The 27,131-nt window shown below is 38.5% G+C and overlaps 1 protein-coding gene across 4 annotated transcripts in view; it reads left to right on the top strand.

The window, feature by feature from the left end:
* The window catches only part of MDFIC (MyoD family inhibitor domain containing), an 89,550-nt gene that overhangs the window by 30,449 nt on the left and 31,970 nt on the right, over positions 1-27,131 (top strand). For all 4 annotated transcript variants that reach the window (XM_074315691.2, XM_019743224.3, XM_019743222.3 and 1 more), the window contains one exon: positions 22,036-22,311. In XM_074315691.2, coding sequence (XP_074171792.1) covers positions 22,036-22,311 — 276 coding nt within the window. The remainder of the gene's footprint in view (positions 1-22,035; positions 22,312-27,131) is intronic.

Genomic DNA, 27,131 nt, shown 5'->3' with positions numbered 1-27,131 from the left:
TAACTAGTGTCTTATTTGTCCTCTAAATCAAGACTTCCCAGTGTTTCATGTAAAAACTTCTTTTAATTTCTTTCAAATCATATTGATTCTGGCCTTCTTGAACTCACATCTTACTTACGTCTATTTCACTTTAACCGCCTTTCAAATATGGACACAACTTGGACCTTGTTATCACCAAGATCTGCTCCATTGTAAGATTTTGAAATCAGAAATTTACTTTCTCATTTCTTCCTGCTCTTTCCCTTAATAATAATTGTGCCTAATCTTCTAACTATGTTCTTTTCCCCGTATTAACTCATCTTCTTATCTTCACCTGCCTGTTTTTCATGGCCCTCTGGGAACAGCAGATGATCTTTCCTTATTCCCCTAAATTCTATGACCTGATGCCACATCTGCCAAGCTTACGCTGAAACAAGGAAACAGACCACACCATCAGTCTTCTCTCTTGAGGTTCCAAGAGCTGTGGCTCATAGAGAAAAAATGTTATATAACAGAAGGACTAGCTCTAACATAAACGTGTGTTCTCTAATCTTAATCAAGACAGCTCTATTACTCACCTGTCCTTTAATTTCTAGTTGATTACCACTTTTGGTCTATCCTTGCCTTTTGATTTTATGACACTTACTGTTTTATAAAGACTCAGATTGTATTCTAGTTCCTTCATCCCTGAGGCATTTTAGAGTATATTTGAACACCAGACTGGGGTACATGCTGATTCCTTTGCCCACATTGATCTCTGTCCTGGAGGCTAAATACAACTAAAATCATCTTTTGATCCTGATACATCACCTTTTCAAATGTGTCTAGTGGCCTCTTCGCAGTCCTCATTTGTTCTGTAGCATCTGACAGGACATGTTTTCTGCTTGAAATTTCCTCCTTCTTCTGCCACTCTCCTTTCTGCTTCTGTAGCGATGCTGGCTTCCTTTCCATGCCTTGGATACCCTGAGTTCCTTTCTGTCTCAGGGCTTTTGCATATCAGGTCTCTCTCCAGGCTTAAGCATCACTTCCAAAAAGAGGCCTTCTCAATCTTCTCAATCTAAAATGAATTTCTCTATTTCTCATTGCACACTTTCCTTTCTGGCCATTGCCACAATTTGACATCTGTTTTTGCTATTACATGTTTAATGTCTGCTGGCTTTAAGTTGCATCCCCAGCAATTAGCATCATTCCAGGACCAGTTGACTTTCAGTAGACTATTTTGGATGATTGACTGTGGGAATACAGTAAATTTTACTTTTTACTCCACTGCTTCCTTTCACCAACTTTTCCCGTAGCAAAAGTACATTCCTTGCTCTTCCCACTACATGTCCAGTATTTTCCTTCTCCCAAGCTTTATTCATGTTACCTGTCCCGTACATCTACAGCCATATGAGCAGGCCTTCTGTGATTTCCCCTCATCTGCACTCACAGAATGTGTATCTTCGTCTCTCCTGAAGGACTTGCTAATTTCAAAATTAGAGTGTGCACGGTGATGGTTCTCTTCCCAATCACTGAGCCACAGGCTCCTTGGAGGCAAGATGGCATCTCCTTCAGCTTTGTACCCTCACTGCTTATAGCCCAGGGGCATGCATAGAGTTTATTCCCAATGTTTATATGTTAATTATTGGTAGTTGAAAATCTGTACTTTTTGACTACATTTAACTTCTCTGTAGGAGACTGACAGTTTTGAATGGGTTAAGCTATAGTAATTTGTCTTAAAATGTGGATTGATTGTCTTTGATTCTCTTAAGGAGCTAGTCTTCTCAGTCTACAGTTCATGCCGATCAAAGGATACTTTGCATTAGTAATATTTACAGTGTTATTACTTATAGCTAACTTGGCCTATCGGCAGCTTTATCAGAAGGGATGGGGGGGTAGTATTATTTACAGATGAGACTGAGCTCAGAAAAGTCAAGCATCTTGCTAGGGCCACACAACTAATGCCTGGATTATCCAGCAGTGATTCTCATATGGGCTGGAGTAGAGGGAGGGGTAGGGACGTTGTGGTGTTTATGGTCTCCTAGAGATTGCATTAAAATCACAGGAGAGGTGGCAGTTTTCCCAAATTATTAGCTTATTCAGAGCCCAAAATTCTAATGCATTTCCCTAGTTGGAAATTATTGCCGTTCTGCCACTATTAGTGATGTGACTATATCGTGCCTTTGTGTTGGGTCAGAAAAAAGTTGGGGAAAATTGCAATGTACAATACTCCTTCAGAACCTCATCTTTGATGATAAAGTCAAGACAATTTCCTGGCTTAATATATACTTGATATCTTAGAAAAAAGCCTTTCCATCCCCCCCCCCCCCCAGATCTATTTACCCACTGCCGACAAGAGAACTTGGTCTCATTCCAAGAGAGACAGAGAATCTTGACATTTTGTGGTATCTAAGTTTTATAATATTGGGGGAAAAACGATTATATTTTCTACTTGGAGCATTGTTAAATGGGACAGTGATGTTGGATGGCACTATAAAAGGACTTTAAAATCTAAAACTTGATGTTGCTATAAGGAATTATTTGATGATCTTAGGAATCTTGAATATTAAACCTAAATCAAGGTTTATGTTATATATGAGTCAAAATTTTAAGAATGAAAACCCTTTCACCTGTTTTTCTGAAGAATTACAAATGTCTCCTTCTTTCATCTTCCTTTGACACTCTCTCGAATTGGAGTAAGCTCTTTCAGTTAAAAATCTCTGGAATATGCAGCTTTCCAATTAAGTGTTTGTGGATATATTGGAAAGAATATCTCCCCAACTGTTATCGCTACAGTTTGTTTTTGGAGTAAAGTCCCTTATAATAGAGATACAGTTTACCTAAGAGTCATATTAATAAGTAAAAAAAAAAATCAGCTTTTTGAATAATATATGAATTCATATGGTATCAGTGGTATCTAGGCATTTGGGATGATACATAATTAGTTTCAATTCCCTTTGAGAGGGAGATGTGAATGTTAAAATAAATTGCTGATGAAGCATACGCTTTGGAGAACAGTGTATTTCAAAACTTTGTGCAATATCAGCTATTTCTTTCAATGGTATGAAGTATAGCATAAGACTGAGAAGATTTATTAGGGGCAGTTTTAAACCATTCTTATGGTATAAAAGTTCATAGTTTGCTCACTTAGGACCAGTTACTAAAAGAAGAATAACGCATAGTTATAGGCGTGCCGGGAAAACCATTAGCTGTGTACAACTTCTGGCACAATTATTTGCAGCCATTAAACCAACAATAATCATTTGCTTGTATAATAATAATCAGCATCACAATATTTAAGCTCTTAAAAGGATTTGGTCATTTCGTTATTAAGAGTTATTCTTTTATAAAACACTGAATAATGGATCGTCTCCCGAAAAATCAGCACTCATAGAGTGAGAAGACTTAGAATTGTGAAATAAATATACTGAGGGAAGAGGGGAGGAACAGAGTTTGGAATAAATTGATTTTATTAAGTAAAAGTGAAGAAACTGCCTCTATGGATGGGATTACTTTGCTCCCGGAATAAATATTCCAAACTACATTGTTCTTGCACAGTAAAATATCTAAATCATTCTCACCTTGAGGGGTTTGTTTAAAACTTCCAGTTTTGTTGTGGAATACAGACTATAATAGACACAGTATATGTGGTGTGAAACCCCACCCAAGCCCAGTTACCGTCCACTCCTGAGTTTTTGACACACACGGAGAAAATGCTGTATCGGCTCGTGTTTTGCTCTGAAGCTGGTGCAGTGCACCATTGTCCTGAATGCGTTCACACGTTTTCTTCCTGAGAAAGGAGCCTGTTGCTTATCCAAGGATTCATCACTCCTTGCTCATCAGCTCTCTCAGGCTTGTTTACTTTGATAAACACTGGGTATATGATCAGTTCCTGTCCCCTCTAAGACGAAAGAAAATGAGGGGTTTGTGAGAACACGCGCTGGGAAGAAGTCTTGAATTTGGTTTGTTTTTCTGATGACATCTACAGTGTTAAAGTAAAAATATTTAAATGGAGCAGTTCATACCGTACATACTTAATGTGCAGAAAGCACACATGTGGGAGTCCTCATTTTCTGCATTTATTTATTTGTTTTTTTTTACTGAAAACAAACAAACAAAAGCCCAACCACCACTTGTTGGATCTAAAAAACAAAATAGGATAACAACTCACAGAGTCAGACTCTATAGCTCTGGCAGGCTGAGTAGGTACGATTATAGCTTGGTCGGTAATAATGACAGATGTTAGTGTCCATTTTAGTGTTTGAAACACTAAATTACAATGAATTGAAACAAATGGGTAGTTTATAGTTCTAGAATAGCATTTCCTGGGGGATAAGGATGATGTTAAACATTTTGGGTGGTTTTATGCTTTTCCCCTTCAAATGCAGGTACAGTGCCATGTTTCACTTCTTTGCATATCAATACAAATGTGGAAATATTTCTGGATGGTCTGTTTGCAAGAGAGGCTCATTATTATGGGCATCTCCACCCCCAGCATATTCCTGTGATATTTTTTTGGCACACAGTATTAAGACTCAGTCCCTTGGAAAATGTCATAAAGAAGTTGGTTATTCAGATAACTTAATTTTTGTAAATCTTCATAAGGGCTGCTTCAACAGCGAGAGTTTTAAGTTGGGCCTGATGCAATCCACTCTAGTATGCCTTGCAAACTAACTGCTGAAATCTCACATTCTGTTAATGAGTATGCCTGAAGAGTTTGGAAGAACTGGAGGTGTCACTGACGACAGGTACAAACATAGCATGGTGCTTTTTTTGAGTAAGGGAAGGTACACACATGGCAAGCCAATTAGCTTAACTCCCGTATTCTAAACAGACCCCCAAAAAAAATTTTGGAGGAAAAGTGAAAATGGAATAATGGCCCGAAGCTTGCCTGACTTGTTAGCCAGCTGCATTTCCGACAGGAGAGAGGCTCCTGGTCAGACATAGTAAAGGGGAGCAGCCATGCCTAAAGGAAGGCTGTGTGTGGACAAATGAGGAGGGCAGTCCATGGCTTGGGTTCTCCTCCCGACTAAGACTGATTGGCCATGGGGCACGTGACTTTTGTCTTTCAGCTTCAACCTCTGCATCGTTAGAATATAGATGGAGGTGCTTCCTTCTCTCACCACCTCATGATGTTGGTGGAGGGTCAAACAGGAAAATCGAAATGGAAATGTTAGTCTAGTCTCCAGATGGAAATTAGTTATACCCAATGCTGAGAGTAACTAGTCTCTAAGTTAAAGGAAGACGCCACGGACTTCTTTGAGTTATGCCTTGGAAAGAATGGGACCTCTTCCTTAATTGTATTTTGAGGCTGATACAGAGACACTACATGGAGAACCAGACGCTCTGGATTCTGTCCTCGGCTGTCCAGGAGTTAGGGGGAAGATTCGAGGATGCACATGATAGCCTATTTTACACGATCCTAAAACAAAAACACATCACTAGTTTCCCACAAAAACGTGAAAAAAATGAGCCCCTGCACTGACTAGACCCCTCTTTATTTTAAAATTAATTTTTAGTTTTAAATAGAATGACACAAAAGAATACTGCAAACATCGATGTACCAACCACTCAGATTTAACAACTGTTAACATTTTGCCAAATTTTTTTGAGTTTTTTTGTTTGATTTTGAAGAAATAAAACATGTTTTTCTCAACATGGCAGATTAAACATATATATTCCATTCCTTTTGGAAATCTGATTTAAATGATTATAAATTAATAATGATTTTTAAAATACATACATTTAAGAGAGAGCACAAAAAGGGAAATAACAATGGAGCATAGATGTTAAGAATTTCCTGGAAGATGGAAAGTAGATGGAAAAATAAGAACTGACCCTGTAGTTCTGAGAAATCAGAACCTAAGTGTCAGTATGACCCAAGATAGTACTACCCGCACAAGGTTCAAAACTTGGAGGCATGGGGTTCTTGGAAGCTGGGATGGAATTAGGACTGGAGAAGAGTATAAGTTGAAAGTCTGGATACAGAAGACGTAACGACTGGTTCTCCTCCAACCCCCATATCTGAGCAGCCTTGTTCCGTCCACCACAACCCTCACAGGACACAGGAGAGTGATGCTCTGGAGAATTTAAATGAGGGAGGCTCCAGACCCTGGGCACCGACATAGCAGAGCATGGAAACGAATGACCACAGGGTGCAGTGAAATCGACTGCCTGAGTGACAAGACACGTACACAGTTCCATTCTCCTTTCCCCTTACACATTAATGGCCATGATCCAGATATCACAGAACAGAGCGACAGAGAATGATATTCATTTTCATAGTCTCTTTTGGCCACTAATATTCCAACTTTGGGGGAGAAAATGGAAGAGATTTAATCTTACCTGCTGGTTGCCATTGTCACTAAGAGTAGCCCTGAGCTCCTGACACCTGGCTAAGGGCCTAGGGGCTGTGAACCTGTTAAATGAGTAACTGTTGGCTGGGGGTGGCAGAAAGTGCCCAGTCACTTCTCTCAGCCCTTCAGGTTCATCTTGTTTCCAAAGAATGTACCTATTTAGGTGGCATACCTTCCACCCTCTTACACTTCTTTCTCTAGAAAAATACGATTTTAATATTGAAGTCAATAGATATTACCTAGGAGGCTTAGATTCTAAATTATAAGGCCCTAACGAAGTGGGTGCTTACACTGATTTTTTCCACCTTATTTTCTAGATATTATGACATATACATTGTTTGTCTACATGTTGACAATGAATCGTGGACCTAGTCTCTTGCAATAAAGTTAGGGAAGGTGCCTTAGAGGTCAGTGTGTTCAACCTCTGTGTTTTTTCAGTTGACCTATTGAAGCAGAGAGAGGTAAACAGTTTTTCCAAAGATAGTCAGGTACTTAGCAGCAGAAGCAGGGCTATAATTTTTGATGATCAATGAGAATATGTAGTTACCACTTGCAATGTGTAAACCACAATGCGGTTTGTGTGGGATTTGAAAGGCTGCTATATTAATAGAAAATAATTACTAGAAATTAATAGGAATTTTTAAGGCCCTAGGTAGATAAACTTACTCAATTCACTGTCCAATTGCCCATTTATTCTCCCCTAAGAGTTTGCCTTTATGATAAAAATTGCTCCTGGTCAGCAGTCTACCCATCTGTGGTTCCAGTATTAGAATTACACTTCTCCAGTGAAGACAGCTGAATCCCTGGAGAGAGAGCATATTTTTGAAATCACACAAGGTATTATGAAAGGGTGTGTGTTGCTCAGATAAACCCTGAGAAGTTGGAAAAGGTTGAGAGCTACTGGTGGAGAATTGTGTTTTAAGTGAATAAAGGAACCTGACTTAAGAAATTGGAATAAAACATGAAGATAAGTACAAATCAGAGTGATGATCTCATTTCTAAAATCTGAGCAGATTCATAAGAACAGTAGCAAGATTCCCTCACAACCATTCATTTCACTGTTAAAGAACATCAAATAATTCATGCTCTTCTCTGTAGCCTCAAAACAATTTCCATCCAATTTCAATGTAATAGATTTGTACATTTCAGAGAAATGGATGTATGTGTTTCTTTCTTGGAAAGTAATTAAAGGATAAGATTTTCATAAGTGTTTCTTAATATTCTGAATTGTGGTGGTATTTTACATTTATATACAGTTGATGGTCCCTTACTGTAACTTTTTAAGAACTCTTATTGGGAGTGTCTTGATTCTCACTAAGTATTTATGCCAACTTCAGGTCAGTTATACTGAGAGTGGGCTTGTAAGTAAATAATTTATTATAGTAATGGTTTATATGGTAAAGAAGCGCAGTGTCAGAAAGAAGATTGCCAGGAAGGGTTTACAGAAGCACATTCTGGGATTTTTCTAATATATTTGTTTATGTTTAGAATTTGGATTGGGCAATAAATAAACGGTTGTCCAGAGGACTGTGTGAGTATTCTCTAGTCATGCTGGTTTCCATCGGTTCAAAAACTGTGCTTACCTCATCCGCATCCAGGCCTGGCAGGTGTTGTTCGCCTGGTCTGAAATCCTGTTACGCATTCTCTTTGAAGGCCCCTTCCCCTCAGGTCTCTGCTGAAATGCCGAGCCAAGCTATCCAAACCCAAATAGTTTCCCTTGTGATTCTCTCTGATGGTATTATAGTACTTTTCCTTGATAGGAAGTATTACCGTAATTTCAAATGGTATATTCTGTTTTTTACTCGATAAATTACATGTTTAATATCTTTTTGTTCACCTCTATTTAACTAGCTATAGGCACTGTGTCTGATACATAGTCGATGTTCAGTAAATATTGGTAAAAGAATGCATAACTCATAAAGAAAACATTTTATATGTGATGGGCACGTCTACCCACTCTTTATCTTCAAGTGCTAAAAGATCTCTTATAGTTTCAGGTTTTTGTTTTGTTTTTTGTTGTTGTTGTTTTTTTTTTTACTAGCTCCAGTTATTATTCATAGGTTTTTGTCTACTGCTGGAAAAATGAGTAATGTTCTACGAAATATTGATGAAATTAATATGAGGTCTACGATGATGAATAAATTTGACATTCTCATTTTTCCAAATCAGTTGAATTGCAACTAATAAATGGCCTTATAAATTGCACAATGTGTGGAATAGTTATGGGGGGTGGTTTGGAAGGTGAACATACTCGCTAGAGGTTTGTAAAACCATCTGGGTGAAATAGAAGAAGTCATTACTACATACAACTGCAGGAGAAACCAGTTGTGCTTATGTTTTCCTTGTTTACTTTTCTAGGTAAGCAATAGGTACTTATTAAGACTTATTTAAATGACTGCAATTGGGATCTGTAGAATGATCATTATCTTTTCCTTCTATCATTCCTTCATTCATTTTTCTAAGTGATGACTGTTGTAGGTGCTGGAGCAGAGATTCAGAAGCTCTGGGCACATGGTTATAGCACTTAGTGAGTGCTCACTGAGTCACTTATAGAACAACGTGTTTCTTCCTAGGAGGAGCACACAGTAGGGTGGAGAGGACAGACCTTCAAACTAATTTTGCTCCGGGGAAAGAGAGGAAGGAGCTTTGGGGTCAGCATGTGACCCAGTGCTGACCAATCAGACATCTCCTGGAGGATTTCTGGGAGAGGGATTTTCATGTTCTTAAAGAGATGGTTGGAAAGATCACCCTCTGTTTTCAAGGCTGTCATCTATGGATGGGATGTCTGGAGCTGTGTCAGAGAGTCTTAAAACTATGAGTGAGATGGGAAAGTGGATATATGAGAAGGACAATGAAAATACAGAAGCTGCAAAATTGACAACACTAAAGCTGCCCTATCTTTCCATTTCTTGTTATGTAAGATAATAAATATCTGTGAGCTCTGTGAGGGCAAGGTGTTTTTAGATACTATTCACTGTAGCATCCCTTATGCCTAGGACAGAGGCTGACACTGGAGTATACATACTCCAACAACTATGTTATAATAACTTTAGTTTGCAGGCAAAGGTACCTTGGCAGATTTAGTGGGTTGTAATGCAAAACTAGAGGAAGAAATGTTTGTGTAATTAGTCTCACTCATGTTAATATTTAAATATGGTTAATGTGTTTGCTTCTCTGTGTTTAGCCATTTCCTGGTGTTTATGTTTGGGTAGCATTTTATTCCTACAAAGGTTAAAATGGTCTTAATATATTGATAAAAACAAAAACCTATACATTCCCTAAATTTTAAACCAGCCCTGTAAGAGAGGTAGGGGAAGGGGAGAGATTTCATCTCAGGAAAAGACAAGATGAGAATAATGAGCAAACAGTGTTATTTTTACTTATTAATTTACATATTGAAAGCTTTCCATTATCTTTAAGCTATAATCTAATGTTCACATATAACAAAGAATTTAAAATTCAAATATGTGAATCTATCTCTGCAGGTTTGGATAACTTATTGCGCCATTTTTCTGAATATGGTTATTTACATGGGATAAGCAGCTTGTTCATTACGTCCTCATGGTGAAATGCACCAGGGTCTCCTACAGGGGTTGGACATGATAATTAAGACCATCCAGGTCTGAGAGTCTATTCTTAGAACTTTGCTTGGAGTCCTAAATTTTCAGATTACGTATGTCAGAGAAAGCTGCATCTGTAATGAGAATTGTTACTAGGACTAAAGCACAAAGGTTTCTTTGTCTCAGGCCACATCTTAAAGGAATTATTGAAGAGTGAATAACTCTGCTAATAACAAACACTCAGCAATGAACTTTGCGGGCTGTGAGCTATACTAAAGCTCTAGGGAATTCATAATGACAGAATTTTCTTTTCTTCTGATTTACCGTGTATAAGCTACTGGAAATACATTTACTTTTAAATGTTCAGTTAGCAATTCATAGTTTCCTCTACCTAATTCCGTATCTTCTAAGTGGGATTTCATTTGCATTTCCACTGCTCTAACCTCAAGGAGATATCAGTTTTACTTGTACATTAAGTTGGATTTACTTTCATTATAGGGAGGAGGAAAAACTTTTAGATATATAATTTGGTACTGACTTTTTCTCTGCTGTTTTCAAAAAGGTCACTTAACTAGTATTTTTGATGCATTTCCCTACACATACTATGATATCTGTAACTGAATCTTTAATTCCCTTGTTATAACAGAGAATGTCTTGAATCCTGGCTGTAGCTGCACCATCCTCATATTATGCTTTTACAGCAATTCCCCAGACTCAGGAAGGTGAAGGATGAAGTTTATAATGGTATTGAATACCAAACTGTTGCTTGATTTATTCAAGAAGGTTGTTACATACTGGGATCAAATGACAGCTTAAAAGCTCATATAATTCATCATCACCAGTTAATTTTCACTGGGTGTCCACTGGGTGCTGCGTGCTGCACGAGGCTGCCTGTCAACAGGGATGTGCTGGGTGAGGTGAGGGGACCGAAGACAACAGACACTTGTCCTGAAGGTGCTCGCTCTATAATAAGTCAGTAAATGCCCATTGTTGTTAAGCTCTGTGCACAAAATGTATGTGACTGAAGGGTTGTTGTCAGTGAATTGAGCTCCTGCTCATGTTACTATCTATGCTGCTACCAGAGCAAGTGGGGTGACACTAGCTGCACCAAGAGTGGGTATCTCCTCTGGGCCAGGTCTTTGCTGAGCAGCACACATTATGTGCGTACACTCACAGATACTTTTTGTCCCCATATATATAACTTCAAAATATTCCCATTGAATGAGATCCAGTTATCCAACCAAATGTGTGTGTACTCTGTGTCTGCTCGTGTGACACAAATCAGGCATATCCAGATGATGTGTCTAGAGCTACTGTGAACATGCTCCCTGATCCATAGATTCCGCATCGTGTTTATTCTTTCTCTGGTCTTGATCAAGATTGGATATACCTTCTCATGATCCTGCAACGTATGGCTTAAAACCCAGGTGAGTGTCTCATGATGAAGGAAGGACGGGACGGCTGTGCCGTAGCTTCTCAACTACAGTACTGGTGGAGGGAATATTGTGCTGGCTAAGGACAGTACAGAAGGTGACGTGGCAGGGACGTCCTGAACGTCTCTCGTGAGTTTTCCCTGAGCTTGGCCTGGGTTCTGTGGCCAGTGGAAGTCATACTCCAAGATGATCTGCTCAGCCTTCCCTTGTTGGTGCTTCATGGGCGCGTCTCTGAGAAGGGCTTGGGGAGGATGCTGATGCCCGGCCTTAGTTCTTCTCTGGTTGATAACCCTGACTTAGATTCAGGGCTTGCCTTAGGGTGGGACAGTCACAGCCCTTTATTTGGTAGGCTAGGGAGTTTTCTGGCAGCATCGTTTCTTTAACATCTTTGTTAACATCAGTATCCTTTTTTTGGAGGTGGTGGTGGTGGACGTCACATTCTGGTAACTGCCACCAAAAGTTGTGTCAAATGCTGCCTTTGACTCTGGCCCGCTGCCTTGCCACATTTGTTCTTGAGCTCGGGGCTCCTCTGTCTCCTTCGGTCTCATTCAAGGCTTCCTTTCACTCACTCTGCTTCTGTGGGTGGGGAGGCTTAACAGCAGCTGCCCTTTCCTGGCTGTGTTCTCTTGTGAAGGAGTTCTCTGAACTACTGAGGGGCGCTGGGGAGGCACTCGGGACAGCCTGGAGCTTTCAGCTTCCCCAGCTCCTGCTCCCACCTCATAGACCGTTCCATTTTCCAGCACTTCCCTAATCAGTGCACTGAATTTAGACTGTAACAGAGGATCTGGCAGCTGAAACTCAGCTAACATGCACACCCATCTGAATTTTGGTGGTCCCCCGTCACTGGTACCAGGGCTGTTGCTTGCAGTTGTTAACCTGGATTGTACGAGGCAGGTGGGGGCAGAAATCCAGCGCTTTTCTATTCACCAAGGCCCACTCAGGCAAGGAGGCATATTGAAATTTGTCAGTACAGAGGGGAATACCTTTCCTTGGTTACACAATAGCAACCTTATTTGATTGTTGCTGGCCAGAGCTGTGCTGCTTGCAGGTAAAAACAACTTTCATAATAGAGTTGCCTATTTTTTCCAGTTGGCTTTTACCTTGGCCAGCTGGAATGGAGTTTATTGTGTTATTGCAGCAGCTACTGAAAGCGTTAAGAAGTCCGATGTACTGACATGTGAGTAGTTTTCTACAGTTACCCTAAAATTCCAGCCTTAGTATGCACACAATCTGTGCCCCAGGAACTAATGGTACCTTTCAAGAATTTTAACTAAGCACTTTCCTACTGTTTTATGCTGATCACTGATTCTCCAGCCTGGGATGGAGTGATGATCTCATTTTCCCCATTCTTGCCTTTTCTTAGCTAATAGCGCATTTCAACAGCCTACTACTGATGAAGGTTTCCATACTAGATCTGAGTTCTTGGTTTCCAGCTTTCTGACTTGTGTCTTTGTCTTGCCAGACAGCTCTTCTCACATGGTGTGGGGCTAACAGCACACAAAGGCAGGACTGCATTCTGGGATGTACGTCACAAAGCTTTTCTGCGTCGTCCAGGTGTGTCAACATGCGTATTAGGTCGAAACCTAAGAGCACCGCATGCTTCTTAGTGCGGAGTCTACGTGCATGCTTTGTGGTTGTTGAAAGCTGTAATCAGTCTGTAAATTCTCTGGGAGAGTTCTGCAGTTTCACGTCTCGGGTTTTCAGTGTATGCTTTTCGTAGCTCTTAACTACCCTATCTTTCCTGTAGCATACATTGCTTAATGTTTGTAGATGCTGAACTTGGTTAAATGGAGTATATCTGACATGTTATTTAAAAAGATAATTCTTGAATATGCCTTATCCCATCTTGATAGACAATGGGATGTTTTTTAAGACTAATAATTATTTTTCACCTTTTCCTATCAACCTTATGGTGAAACACTAGCAAGTTCTAAGAAATGTCTAACCAGTGGTCTGAAGACTGAAGTCTGATCCAGCAGTTCCACTCCTGGGTATTTATCCAGAGAAATTCAAAACACTGATTAGAAAAAATATATGCACCCCTGTGTTTACTGCAGCACTATTCATTATAGCAAAGATGTGGAAACAACCGAAACGCCCATCAATAGAGGATTGGATAAAGAAACTGTGCTGCATTTATACAATGGAGTATTATTCTGCCATTAAAAAAAAAAAAGAAATCTTACCATTTGCAACAACATGGATGGACCTAGAGAATATTATGTTAAGTGAAATAAGTCAGATGGAAAAAGACAAATACCATATGATCTCCCTTATATGTGGAATCTAAAGAACAGAATAAATGAACAAACAAAACAGAAATAGACTCAGAGATATAGGAAAAAAGAACTGATAGTTGCTAGATAGGAGTGGGGACCGGGGAGAAGGTGAAGGGATTAGAAAGTACAGATAGGTAGTCACAAAGTAGTCAGAGGGATGTGAAACACAGTGTGGAGGATATAATCCATAATGTTGTAATGACTATGTAGGTGCCAGATGGGCACTGGACTTATCAGGAGGATCACTTCATAGACTGTGTAGATGCCTGACCACTGTGCTGCACACCTGAAGCTGAAGTTGAATACTATTGAATGTCAACTATAATTAAATATATATACTTAATTATACATATATATGTATATATAGCCATAGGATGTGGAGTACAGCATACGGAATATAGTCAATAGTATTGTAAGTTATATACGATGTCAGAGGGGTAGTAGATTGGGGAGGCGGGTTATCACTTTGTGAGGGGTATAAATGTCTAACTATTATATTGCTTTATACACCTGAAACTAAAAAAAAATAATAATAAATACAAGACTGAAGTATGAGTAGTTATCTACCTGATGTTACTTTGCTATTGTTTTGGGAATTGAGTACAGCTTCTGTTTGTTGAGACATAGCACAGTAAAAGTAGGGGTCTTCAAAGTTTTGGTGCCCACTAATTGATTCTTTAAAAAACAAAAGAAATGCCTTTTATATCTTAAAAAAAAACCAAACATATTTGTCCTGAATATACCCATTATTACCTATTAGAAAACTCAGGATTCTTCAAAAGAACATGAAGACATTACATTGTTCCTTGCAAAGTTACCATATAAGTATTATAAAAATTTCAGCATGTAAATAGGTTTTTGGAAGATGCTTCCTTCGTGTTCTCTTTTTATTGAATTAATATGTTTTCTGTCATACAGAAACACTGTTTAGGCTGTTTATCTTCTGTAAAATATAGGTGTATATATATTCATTTATATATACTTATCATACAATTATAAATGATTTTAAGCAGAGGGCAGCTTTGTCAGTTGAGTCGGAGGAAAAGCGTTCGTACAGCAAATAGAATCCCATCTTCATGGTGCGAGGACTGTGTGGTCTTTCTATGAGTAAAGCTCGCAGACAGCTGTCCTTAATGAAACCTGCTGCCGTAAACCGGCAATATTCTGATCTCAGATGAGTGAGCGGTAGGCGCCTATTATCCAGGTAGATTTCACTAGAAACTATGATGTACAGTAGCCGACATTCATGTAAGGATAGAAACAAGCATTAGAGTAAAGCTACCTTTGGGGATATAATCAAGATTCTTGTTATTTATTGGTTTACTGTCTGGGGACTTTTTAGAAGCACATGAAAATCTTAAAATGCCGATTACTTTTCTTAATCTTTACTTTTATTTTTCCATCAAGTTGTAATTTTTCTGAAAAAATGAAAGGTAATGAATGTTTGTATATTTATTTGTAAACTTTCATCTACAAGAAGGTTTTAGGTTGATTTATAGAGAAACAAACAAATAAACCTGGTAACACAGAATAAAAAATACAAGCCAAATAGTAAACCGGAAAGAAATGGGAGGACAATTGGGCCGGCAGGGTGAGGAAAGGGAAGAACAGGTGGGGAACCACGAGGTTAAACCGCCTTAGACCCGTGAGGCTCCATCATGCTCTCTTTTTGCCAGTGCAGGTCCTGATGCCCAGGGAGGTGCAGGAAGTTTCTCATGATCAGAGACCCTGGAAACACTGCCTCTGAATTCAAACCCTGTGGTTGAATTCAGAGTTGGTAGGCATCACCACCTGCTGCTGACAGCAACTTGTGTGGGAAGCAGCTGGGCACAAATTGCTTCTGATGTAAAAGCGACCAGCCCATCTAGTTTGCCTGGGACTGTCCTGGCTTTCAAACTGGAGGTGCCACAAACCAGCCCCTCCCTGCGTCATGAGCAAAGCAGGGTGGCTGGCTGCCCCAGGAAGGAGAGAAATTTAGGCAGTTACAAAGTGGTCCTCCACTGGCGGGTGTGGCTGGGTACTTTTTCTTTCCTCCTGATTGCATGACACAGTGTCACCCCTCAGTGACAATGAGCTCCTGCCTCACAAAGCTGAGCTGCCACTTTCTGAGGTCCACCTCAGGCGTGCACCTGGCAATGGTCTCTCTACTGCTGCTAATGTATCGTTTCTTTTTTTCCAGTTAAATGTGTTGTCTTTTGGGTCACTTGGGCTCTGGGTAGTTTAGGTATATTACATGCATATATACCATACATAGTTGTTAGTGGGCCTTGGTATAAGCTATTAACGTTTTATAACAATGGATCCCAGCATTTATCCCATGGCTAAATAAAAGTTTATTTTTTATGTGATAGTATGAGGTGATCCTTTCATGCCAGTGAGAGACTCCCTCCTGCTGCCCTGCCGATCCCTTCTGTTTGGTTTCTGTAGCATATTTCCCTCTGCTATAGTCAGAGCTGGGTTGCTGCCAAGTACAAGAGAGAAAGGATAGGGAGGGCACGCCCATGTCCTAAGGCCTAGAGAGGGCCGAAGTAATTGCTGCTCTCAATACTTCACACTAACATGGATACATAGTGGAACCAAATTGCAAGGAAGGCAGGGAAGTGGGTTAGCCAAGTGCCCAGGACAAAGGGGAGAATGGATTGTGAAAAGCTAGCACTCTCTGCCTCCAGGCTCTACTTAAATATGTTTAAGCATTCTAAATGTTCTTTATCAAATGAAGAAAAATGATTGATTTTCCAAACAATTTCTAAACTTTTATCATCTTGTTTTGGGAGAAAGTACTTCCAACCCCTGCCACCTGGTGTTTAGTTTGCAATAATGAAAACTGAATTACTGATGAAATGCTGTTAGATGTGTGATATCATCATAAGACAATCCACTCCATCCTGTGAGTTCCCAGTCATGTAGTCACAGAATTTGGTTGGGTTTTTCAAATTGATCAATGTTCTAAAAAAATGTCACAATTCCAAAATATGTTTCAATATATTAATATATACAATTAATACAGTGAAGATGGGAAATACAATATATGATGAAAGAAATAATAAGCTCAAAGAAGTAAATAAAAAAATTCAGAAGGTTCTTGGAGGAGAACTAAGAAAACAGGGAAAAAATGCCAGGAGCTTCCAAACGGTGTTAGGATGCAGGGGCCACCCAGGTCTGCCCTCTGCAAAAGGTTTGCATCAAGCTGATGAACAGAGTTGTCCATTAGTACATTTATTTTAGTCTATTTTAGCCTAAATTTACAACAATAAATAAAGTAATATAATTTTATTATATTAATGAATATTGAAGTAAGATAAAGCTGTTATTGTACATACATGCATATTAGACATATTTATATAATAAAACACCATATATATTGTATATTTTCTACCACTGTCCTGTGTGTGTGCTTGTGTTTATAGATGATAGAGTAGCAGAGTTACTGGGCACCCAGTAAAATCTTTGTAACTAACTATCCCTGGGAACAGTAATTTCAGTTTGTACCAAGTCATTTCCCACCCTCCCTCCTCCCGCACCCCCGCCAATGTTCTATTTAGATCATTTTGTTACTGACAATTTTAAATCCTAAGCATTTAATTTTGATTTTTTTTGTATGTGTACAATATCCATTTGAACTGACTAAATGGCATGAGAATTCTTTAATTTTATTAAATTTGATTTATGTAAAGAGACCAGCAACGCCGATGATTTGCACATTGTCACCGATTATATGCTATAGCACAATGTTGCTTCTGTTGCTGCGCCAGCAGCCACAGTTAAAGTGTAGTTATTACTAAGCTACATTGTCACCCAGGTTTAAAAAAAAAAATTACCAAAAGAAGTTCATACTATTGACTCATTACTCCCATATTTATTATTCTTATTGAAAATCATGAGATCTAATTCATTGGTTTCCTTCCTGATTGAAAATATTTGAACCTAAAGCACAGTATTTCTTAAGACATTTGTAGCTATTCATCATGGATATTAGAATTACAACCATGCTGCATTGTATGCGCAATGATTTTTTTTTAAATTCTTTACACACTTGGTAAGCGGGTGACCAATGCTATCCAGATTTGGAGATGTTGAATGTTCATAAAACTGGTATTTGAAATTTTGATGTGTATTGCATTCGTTACTGAATATCAAGACTACATTTTTTTTTGCTCATATAGAGTGAGTTTAAAATGGGGTCTTTTGTAGAAGCACCCATCCTGTTTAGAATGATATAACAGATGCATGAATGTTCACATATCAAACAAAATGCCAGCTTTCTGTAGAAAAGAGGTGTCAAAAAGTTTCTTTGTACCTTTAACACATGTGATTATGTAGTACAAAATGCAGAGTTTGTAAAATTTCTTGAATATACAGGCAAAAAAATGAATAATTCAAAACAACTCATAAGTTCTACATTGTATTGTCCCTTTATAACGCAGGCGAAGGGAGCAGCGTGCTCCCAATAGAGCTGAATTTGCACAAGTTACACCTCTGAAAATGCCAGATGGTCTATGGTCTACTTTGAGAGCTGTCACATATGTAAAGATTTGAAAAAAGAAAGACAGCTGAATGAGAGCAGTGGGTCATTAAAGGGAGAGCGAGGGTCCCCAGGCATCACTTGTGTTTTAAGAAGCATTGTGTCGTTCCTATATTAGCATGCTTTTTTTTTTTAAAGCCATACACAACTTTTACACAATAAGGACAAAAAAATCTGTTTAGAGCCCAGTAGTCATAGTTTAATCAGATGGTTTTGTTCTTTGAGAATAAAATCATGTTTCTGACTTGGGTTTAGTTACAATTTTGCTGTAAGATTCAAATTACACCCATGAAAAATTTTCAATGAAGTTAAAATAACGTCTGTTGAGATACAAATACATCTAAGGTTTATTCAGTTTTTATTTGATTTATGCATCTGACAAAATAAAAAAAAAAAACTAAGAAAGTTTTAATGTTGAATAAGAAAAAACTGGAGTGAAGAGGTAATACTTGCTTAGCTGACCATAATACAAACGATAGTAAAAATAATTAGGTGACAGTGAAACAAAAATGAATGTACTATCATTTATCTGTCAACAGAAGTAGATATCATTTTGAAGACTGATATGTAGATAAATCATTAAGGATATGTTTGAATATCACTCCAGCCATACCCAGTAATTTGCAAATAGTCAATTTTGATAGCAGAAAAAGGTCAGATCTGTCAGGTTTAGAATATGGTGGCAAGACATAGTTGTCTTTTACCACCTTTATTTTTGTTAAGAATGTTTAACTATTCCATGGTAATTTTAAACTTATCTTGTATTATGGAATATGACCGGACATTTTTGATTGATAAGAAGTCTCCTAGCATTGGTCAATGACATTTCAACTTAGCGGAGCTCTCAGATTGCTTCAACTATTCTTTTCAGAGAAAAAGTGGCCCAACACATTCCATTTATTTGGTGAGATTACTGGAAAAGTGCTCTGAAAAGAACGCCAAATTAGGTTTAACTGTCTTTTTTGGCATCCTTTTAAATAAATATGCATAACTAGCTTTATGTTCAGTAGCAGTCATTAGGATGTCATTCTATTTAGTACAAGAAGTTACAGGAGCAGCAAATTAATCTCTAGATCAAATGATTGCTCACCCGTAATAAATAGATCTCCTTTTGCAGATGCCTCTGTTGCTGATTTTAGTTATGAGAAGGGCGTATATAGCTTTTAACAGAGAAGTAATCTTTTCATCTTTTTTTCCTTTTCATCAGAAGTTAGGAGAAAAACAAAATATTTTGATACATTTTATACCATTATTTTGTGATTTTAATTTTTAGACAATTACACTTTGTTTATTACTAAACTGAAAAACTAAAAGAGTTCTTATATTAGTTTTATAAATCAGGTATTAATATTAATAGACTTGGTATGAAAGCATGCTTTTTAAGTAAAAATATGCATTTTAAAGTAAATATATATGCATTCATGAGTAGAATATTTTGATAAGTGAAGATACTTTTCTTCAAGAGACATAGGATATGTGAACAAAGACAGAGGTAAACGATGTGTGCCAAAACCATGCTAAATGCAAACTGTCTTCTTTGTTGGAAATATATACCCCGCCTCAGTTAGTCTCCAGGTGGCACATAATCAGTGCCTTTTAGACATCACCATTTGCGTGTGTAACTGTATGGCTTTGCAGGCAATACATTTTCTAAGTTGAAGAGTTCTAATATTCAGATTTAATTTACATTTCACAACTACTCATAATCATAAATGGAAAAGAGGATTCATTAAAAGAGCAGTTTTAGATTTTGAAATCCTAGGAAATTATAAAATAGTAAACTCTGACAATGAATGGCTTTTGTTGTTCTGTTGTTTTTAATTGAAATGCTATGATTGATAGCTTTGCTTAGGAGCTACCCATTCAAGATATATGTTCATTTTAATAATCTCATTATTTAACCAGTATAAATAGATAACTTTTGGGGAGAGACCAGGGCTCTCAGCTGCAAACGCTAGAATTCATTTTGGCTCACTTAAAGAGATAATACATTTATTAGCAGCACAGAGATTCTCCCAAGAGTTACACAGCCAAGGCTCATGCCGTTGACGGTCTGCTCTGCTGGGAAGTGGCCATCAGACACCATACCCGCTGCCAGGACCGTCAAGGTCTTTTTCACTGTCTGTGCCGAGAGACTCCAGCTCGCTGGTGTGGCTGCATCGCACATGGGTCATTTCTGCACGGAAATCATACTTCTGCTTGGTAGGACTTCGGTCACATATCTGCCTCCTAGCCGCAGAGGAATCTAGGAGTGGAATAGAGGAACTGGCCAGAATCAGTTAGGTGTTCAGAAATGCTGGCGTCACAAATGATGGCTGGTTTTATTCTGCTGCGTTTATGATTCATTATCCAAAGAGTCAAATTAGTTTGTCCTTCCTTAGTGTCAAGCTATTAAAATAGCCTCTTATATTTTTCTTTTAAGCTAAAGAACTTTACTTTTCATGTATAGGCATTTAATATATCTGGAATTTCTTTGCATGGGGTATACATGCACTTACATTGCGCATACACATAGGCGGATGTGTGAGGAAGTCCACCTGTATGTCTATGCTTGGACCAGCACCAGACTGCTTTAGCTATGGTCATTTTAAAATAAGGCTTTATATTTAGTAAGTCACCTCCTACAATCCTCTTTTTCTTCCTTAAAATTTCCTTCATGATTCTTGATCACTCTTCCTTATAAACTTTTGGATTAGCTTGTCAAGTTCTATACAAATGTCTGTTGGAATTTTTATGGCAATTACACTAAATAAATAAATTGGAGAGAATTGATACACTACCAGAATTAATACATTTATACTCTCCATTTATTAGGGTTTTCGTTTATGTCCTTCAGTAATGTATAATTTTTGTTATAACATCTATGCCCATTTTTTTCTAGTTTAATTCCTACATACTTATAATACTACATACTTATTAATTCCTACATACTTTCCTGTTTTGTGGTTGTTGTTGGCTTTTTTTTTGTTTTGTTATTGTAAAAAGTTATTGGTTACTGTTGGCATAGAGAAACTTTATTGATTTAATGTGATTGATCCTGTAAATATCTTGCTAAATTGTTAGTTTCTCAAGATTTATAGTTTCTTAGATTATATACACGTATCAGAAATTTTGCTGCTTCTTTTTCAGGACTCAGACCTGTTATTTCTTTCTTGTGCTTATAGCATTCACCAGGACCTCTAGTGTAATGTTCCATAAGAGAGGTGAAGGTGGGCCTTGTTTTTCTGGTCCTGACCTAGATGGGGGCACTTCTCATCTGCTAACATTTAACTGTGTAGATGTGTTTTATCAGATTAAGAAAGTACTCTTCTATTTCTAACGTCTTATAAGTGGTTTATTTTAAAATCAAATTAAGGAATAAAGATAGAAATTGGGTCTTCTCCAGGGTTTAAAATGGAATTAAAAAGAAAAACAACTATATTTCTCTACTTCTGTCCAGCTTTGGTACCTGAATTCACTTTTTTTTATTCCAAAAGATAATTGAGTGGTTTACCATTATCAGGGATAGTGAAGTGAGACTTCTGTGTCTCTGGCACGCAGAGGACCCAGTACATAAAAAACAAACCACTTTTGTTGTTGAATGAGTGGTGGATTATTTTTTTCAGCTTTCTAATTTAAATTTGCTTAAAAAACAAAACACTTTTTGTCTTTTTGTATCCCATGTGTAAATGTAAAGTTGCCTCTGAGGACCCTTTTCTCATTTTCCCTTTTAGGAAGGATGCTTTCTCTATGTTTATTTGTTATTGTTTATGTTGTTTATTATTTAGGTTACATTTAATAGTTTTTGTTATTATGTCCATGTTTATTCGTATTTTCCTCTTCATTTTTAGTATCATGGGTGAAAATCCCAAAAAGTCTGTTATGGAATGTATTTGGTTATTTTCCAATATTAATTTCTGTTTTCACTTTTCCTGTTTTTTAAATTAGCTCAACCTCAGCGCCTGCCTCAGCGTCAAACTTCAGCACAGGAACCGAGTGAGGAGGAAACAGGCAAGATGAAGGAGTGCCACCAAAGTCTGCGCAATGGCAACGGGATTCCTCACGGGGCCAGACGTGCGCCTGCAGACACTCGGAGACTTTCAGCACCTGTTACTCAAAAAATGCACAGAAAAATTCAGTCTAGTTTGTCTGTGAACAGCGATATCAATAAGAAGAGTAGGGTAAATGCTGTCTTTTCCCAAAAGCCAGGCTCTTCACCTGAAGGTAAGTTTGAAATATATGCATATTTTATTTGACCAGGTGTCAAATCGTATTCACTAATAATTATTTGATCAAGCAAGCGCAAAATAAGAACCTTGCTTATCTGTTAGACAAACATGAATTTGGTAAAATGCAACTTCATCCTCCCCCCCCCCCCCCCCCCAAAGGAGAGCACAGGCTATGAAGGAAGTTGGGTAGCTGACATCCTGCTTTTAGGTTATGGTCTCCTCCAGTGATAGTCATTGTTTTATAACTGCTTTCCTTTTTAAAATACCACATTTAAAAAGACGAATACAACGTTGTGGTGGTGGGTGAATGTACATGAGGATATTTTCTGTTCCTGATTCAATATGTTTTTCTGTGGTTGAGATAAGATTAACTGCTTGTATTTTTGTCTTGAAAATCAGTTCTTAACTATGCATATCTTAAACCAAAAAAAGCTTTGGTAATTTCCATGTTCTTGCCAGGGAGTGGGCTGGGGGTCTCTGTTGCTTGATTGACCAGCCTCCCCCCACCATGGTGCTGCCACCAACTGCCCCATCACCCCGCCCATGCCCAGCTCACTGTGGTCTTGCCTTCTGCTCCTCTCAGGAACTCGTTATTACCTCTTCAATTCTGCCTCATCCTACCCTTGGCCAGGTGAAAGTCAGGTTAAATACTACGAACCTGAGAAAGCTTTCCTTTATTGTAACACAAACCCATGTGATGACAATGGGTTTAGAACTTACACACTTTTTTTAATAAAAATGGCTTGCTGTATTATATTAACAAAGGACCAGTCTCCCCCCAGATTTCAGGTCCTGCCTTCTCCCAGCATGTCCATGTTCCTCTGCTCCCCCTTCGCCCCCTCAGCTGTTCTTGAGCCTCAGGACACTCAGGTATTCCGCCCGATGTATATGCAATGTGTGTGTATATGTATCTTTTTCTTATTCCCTTTACCTCTCTATTTTAATTGTCATGACCTCTTAAATAAGGGAACTTTTGTGGATGCCTCTGTGAAATTGGCCATGCTTATGCATAGAGATAAATTGAGTTGTAAATAGGAAATTGTACTGAGAGTTACCGGTAATGAGTGGGAGAAAGGACATTGCATTTTGGTTACAGGTGTCTCAAACTCAAGTGTTAGGCTGATCAAATGATATGATAATAAATGGTCTGCATAGTTCCAGGTCAGTGACACTACTTTCCAAACTAATTAGATTGAAAGGGGCATGATTGACACTTTAAAATGAGTTTGACATGTTAGCCGCATGGTCATCTCTGAAGTATAGAGAGGCTGTTAACTAACGGGCTCTCCAAGGAGGTGGGAGGCAACGCAATTTTCTTTAAAGGGTCTTTGCTTCTTAGGTGATCGGGTGAAATAACTGAATGCAATTGAAATCCACTTGTTTTATACATTTGAATTTACTTATCATGCCCCTCATCTCTTATTTTCCATTTGATATTTACTTATTATCAAGAATGGAAGCATTTGCATATCAATCCAACTTGAAATTGCTTATGGACTTTTTATAAAATTTTTCATTATTTGCTTCTAATATCATGTGTGAATTTATTTCTGATGTAAGAATGCAGCTTCACAAGCAATATGTGAAGGAAGAGGAAAATCAATAGCATGTAAATGAAATGTAGTTCTACAATCCCTCTTTCTCTTGCTCTCCCTTTTCCTGTCTTCATTTTCCCCTTTCACATGCACGCTCACACTTATGGCCCACCATAAAGATGGGTAAGAGGGGTCTCTTGTAATCCTGATCTATCATAAAATCTGTTCCAGATTGGGATTGGGGGGGCACGAAGAGCATGAAACACAAATGAATATGACTAAATATATTGGCAATGTCCTATCTATAACTTTGCTATTAGGCTATAGAGCTTAGCCAGTTGTAGGTTTATTTTATTTTGATTGTTTGAATAGATGAAAACTCCATCATCCAAGATCATATTTTCTCAGAGTTCGATGTCTTCACGCTTTTTGCTGCTATTCAAGATTGTGACCTAAAGTTTTGTTGTTTCTTCTGATTTTCAGTTTTGAAGTTAAGTTTGTTCTCTGGCAATGTGCTATAGTTAAACAACAAACAAAAAACAAGTATAGAATTTGTAGATGACAAATTAAAAGGAAAACATTCTTAGCTCTGCCATCAGCTAGCTAGGGAATTGGGTTTCTCTGAGGCTGCTTTTTCTACAAAATGGTGTGGATTAGAAATCTTCAGAGTAAGTTTTGGTTCCAAGATTCTGTAATGCTCTCTTTCCAGCAAAGCTCCTTCACTGTCAGGAAGGACTCTTGCTGTGTGGTCCATGTGAGATCCTTGGCCAAGGAGAAATCTAATACCTGCGGAGTAGAATAGGGCAACCGCAGAAAGGGTTTTCATGAATAGGTAGCATCTGTATTTCAAGAGGCCTATATTTCAGAACGGTAAGTCTTGAACAGTCTCAATTTGTGACATGAATAAAAATGGATAGAAATTATTTTTAAAGCAATAACAATAAGGAGATTTAATAGCTAGAATTTTCTCACATCCCTGTTTTTCTTTTTGTTTCACATTTTTCTTAAGTCTTCAACATCTGTGCCTGTTCTTCTTACAGCAAAATGAGTAGTAAAATATTATTCACTAAAAACCTCAAAAACAGCTAACCATGCCCAGTGCTTTTTTTTCTAGGTAGGTGGTGCTTGTGGTTATGATTTCTGTATTGCACATAAATAATATTAACAAGTAAAGGGGAGTTTTTCTGGTTCAGATGATGGAAATCAGTATTTAACCAGTTCCTAGTGTTTTAGTAAGAGCAGTAAGGACTTCTTTGCAAAGTTTGGAAAAGATTGCTGAGATATGTGCCCGTTGCTCATCCAGAGGAAGGCTAGACGTGGCCACATAACTGAGGCAGTGTGTTGGTGACATGTTTTCGTGTGTCTTTACCTGTGGCCCACCTGAGGCCTGAGGGCAGATACACATGTGCTCCATCCCACTTTCTTTTTAATCTGTGCTGATTCCTGTAGTCTGTTACCTATATCCGTTCTACTAAGTATCGTTCTACCCGCTGTGCTCACAGGAACTCATGTAACCCTCCCCACAGCACTGTAATTCTATGAACTATATGTAATTATCTGATTGTAAACGAAACTGAGGAACAGAGAGGTTAAGGGAATCCACCAAAGATAGTTGACACATGATAGAACTGAGATTTAAACCCAGATAATTTTCGCTCTACTGTCTATGCTATTAACCATGGATATTTTGCCTTATTAAAGTCCTTATTAAAAAGAAAAAGGTGATTTACTGGCCATTCCAATGTTGCATTGAATGTTGGTGTTACAGCTGCAGGTGAGGTAGGGATCTTACAATTAGTATAGACTGGCCTTCTTGAAGCCCTTCCTACTAAAATTTTAAAAGCAATCCTCACACCTGTATCCAGGGTTCATTTTCCTTCCCCACCAGACTCCAAATTACTGAAAGACTGGACTATGTCTGAGTCAGTTTTTCTTTTTTTTCCTTTTTTTAATTTACACTGCCCAGTGCATTAGCTTCAAAGAGTTTCCCAGGAGTTATTAAGTGATACAATGTTTTATTCCAAACCACTTTATCCTACACTTCCTTGAAACTGGCACTGGAAAAAATGTCTCATATTCATTTAAAAAATGTTCTTTTAAAAAGTTCCTTTTTTACAATACAGGGAAAAAATACCATCTAGGAGAATAGTGTCCATTTAATTTAAAGGTTTTTAAATTAGTAGATTTCTACTTGTTTTGTTTTATTAAATATTTTCATACGTACTTTAATTTTCTGATTTCATCACCCAGGTGTAGAGTTTTGAGACTAAATGTTTAAGATTCTTGACCTTTGAAATAATTATAGTATAATTTAGTATCATATAACATTCAAATTGCCAAGGGTTTTCATCAGACTCTTAAGACACTTCTTAGAATAGGAATGGTGAATCCTAAGACATTTTAGGTGTGCCAGTTGCAACTATATAGGAGTTTGTGTAAAAATGAAGTGGCAACAAAGATACTTTTAGAAGAGACTTGATGCTTTCAGGAATATTTGATAATGCACACTGCGTGTTGACATTGTAGATTCAATATGTATAGAGAAATGCACATCTGACCCGCAGCTCACTGGACACAAACGATGCACACGAGCATCAGGGCTTCGTGAACGCGGCGCTGCCTGAGTCGGGCTCGTTTCCAGACCCACGGAGGCTCTGGAACGGTCTGCGCGGGTTCACAGCTGGCTCTCCGCCGCCGGCAACGTGTCCTTGCGGAGTGGCCTCACTTCCCCGCGCCGCAGTGTCTGAGTAGTGGTAGCGACCTCACAGGATTGTTTGAAGGCGAGTGGAGTTGATGCGGCCTTCACTGAGCGAGAGCACTGCCTGGCCCGCCGAAGCATCTGAAACGGTAGCTCCTGTTTGGGCCTCGTTATCAGCGGCGCTCAGAAGGGGTCGCAAGGCCAGCTTCCTGCAGGAGGCAGTGTCGCGAGGACACCTGGGATCAGGTGAGCTTAGGGAGTGGAGCGAGGCAGTCAAGGCGGAAGGGGCCTCATGAAATAATGCATTTCGTTCCAAGAGCCAGAAGCTGCATTAGGAGAAATGATACTCGAAATGTGAGAAGGAACCAGGCCACAGGCAGCAATTCTGAAGGGATAGAGCCAGTTGTATATGGCTTCCCTAAAGGACACCGTTTTATATCAGTTACACTGTCTATTTCTTTCAAACGTTATATTTTCTTTCTTTTCTCTCCATGATGCAGAAATGCCACAGCCAAGTCATGTGACACCGGGACGCCTTCTCACCTGTGAGAGCGCTGCCCCTGCATGCTGGTTACCTTTACA

This window comes from Rhinolophus sinicus, chromosome 8 (genome assembly GCF_057876585.1).
Source record: "Rhinolophus sinicus isolate RSI-liver-muscle chromosome 8, RSI-T2T, whole genome shotgun sequence".
In the NCBI taxonomy this organism is placed as follows: domain Eukaryota; kingdom Metazoa; phylum Chordata; class Mammalia; order Chiroptera; family Rhinolophidae; genus Rhinolophus; species Rhinolophus sinicus.
Note: the sequence above shows the minus strand (reverse complement) of the source record. Positions and strands in the feature narration are given on the sequence as shown.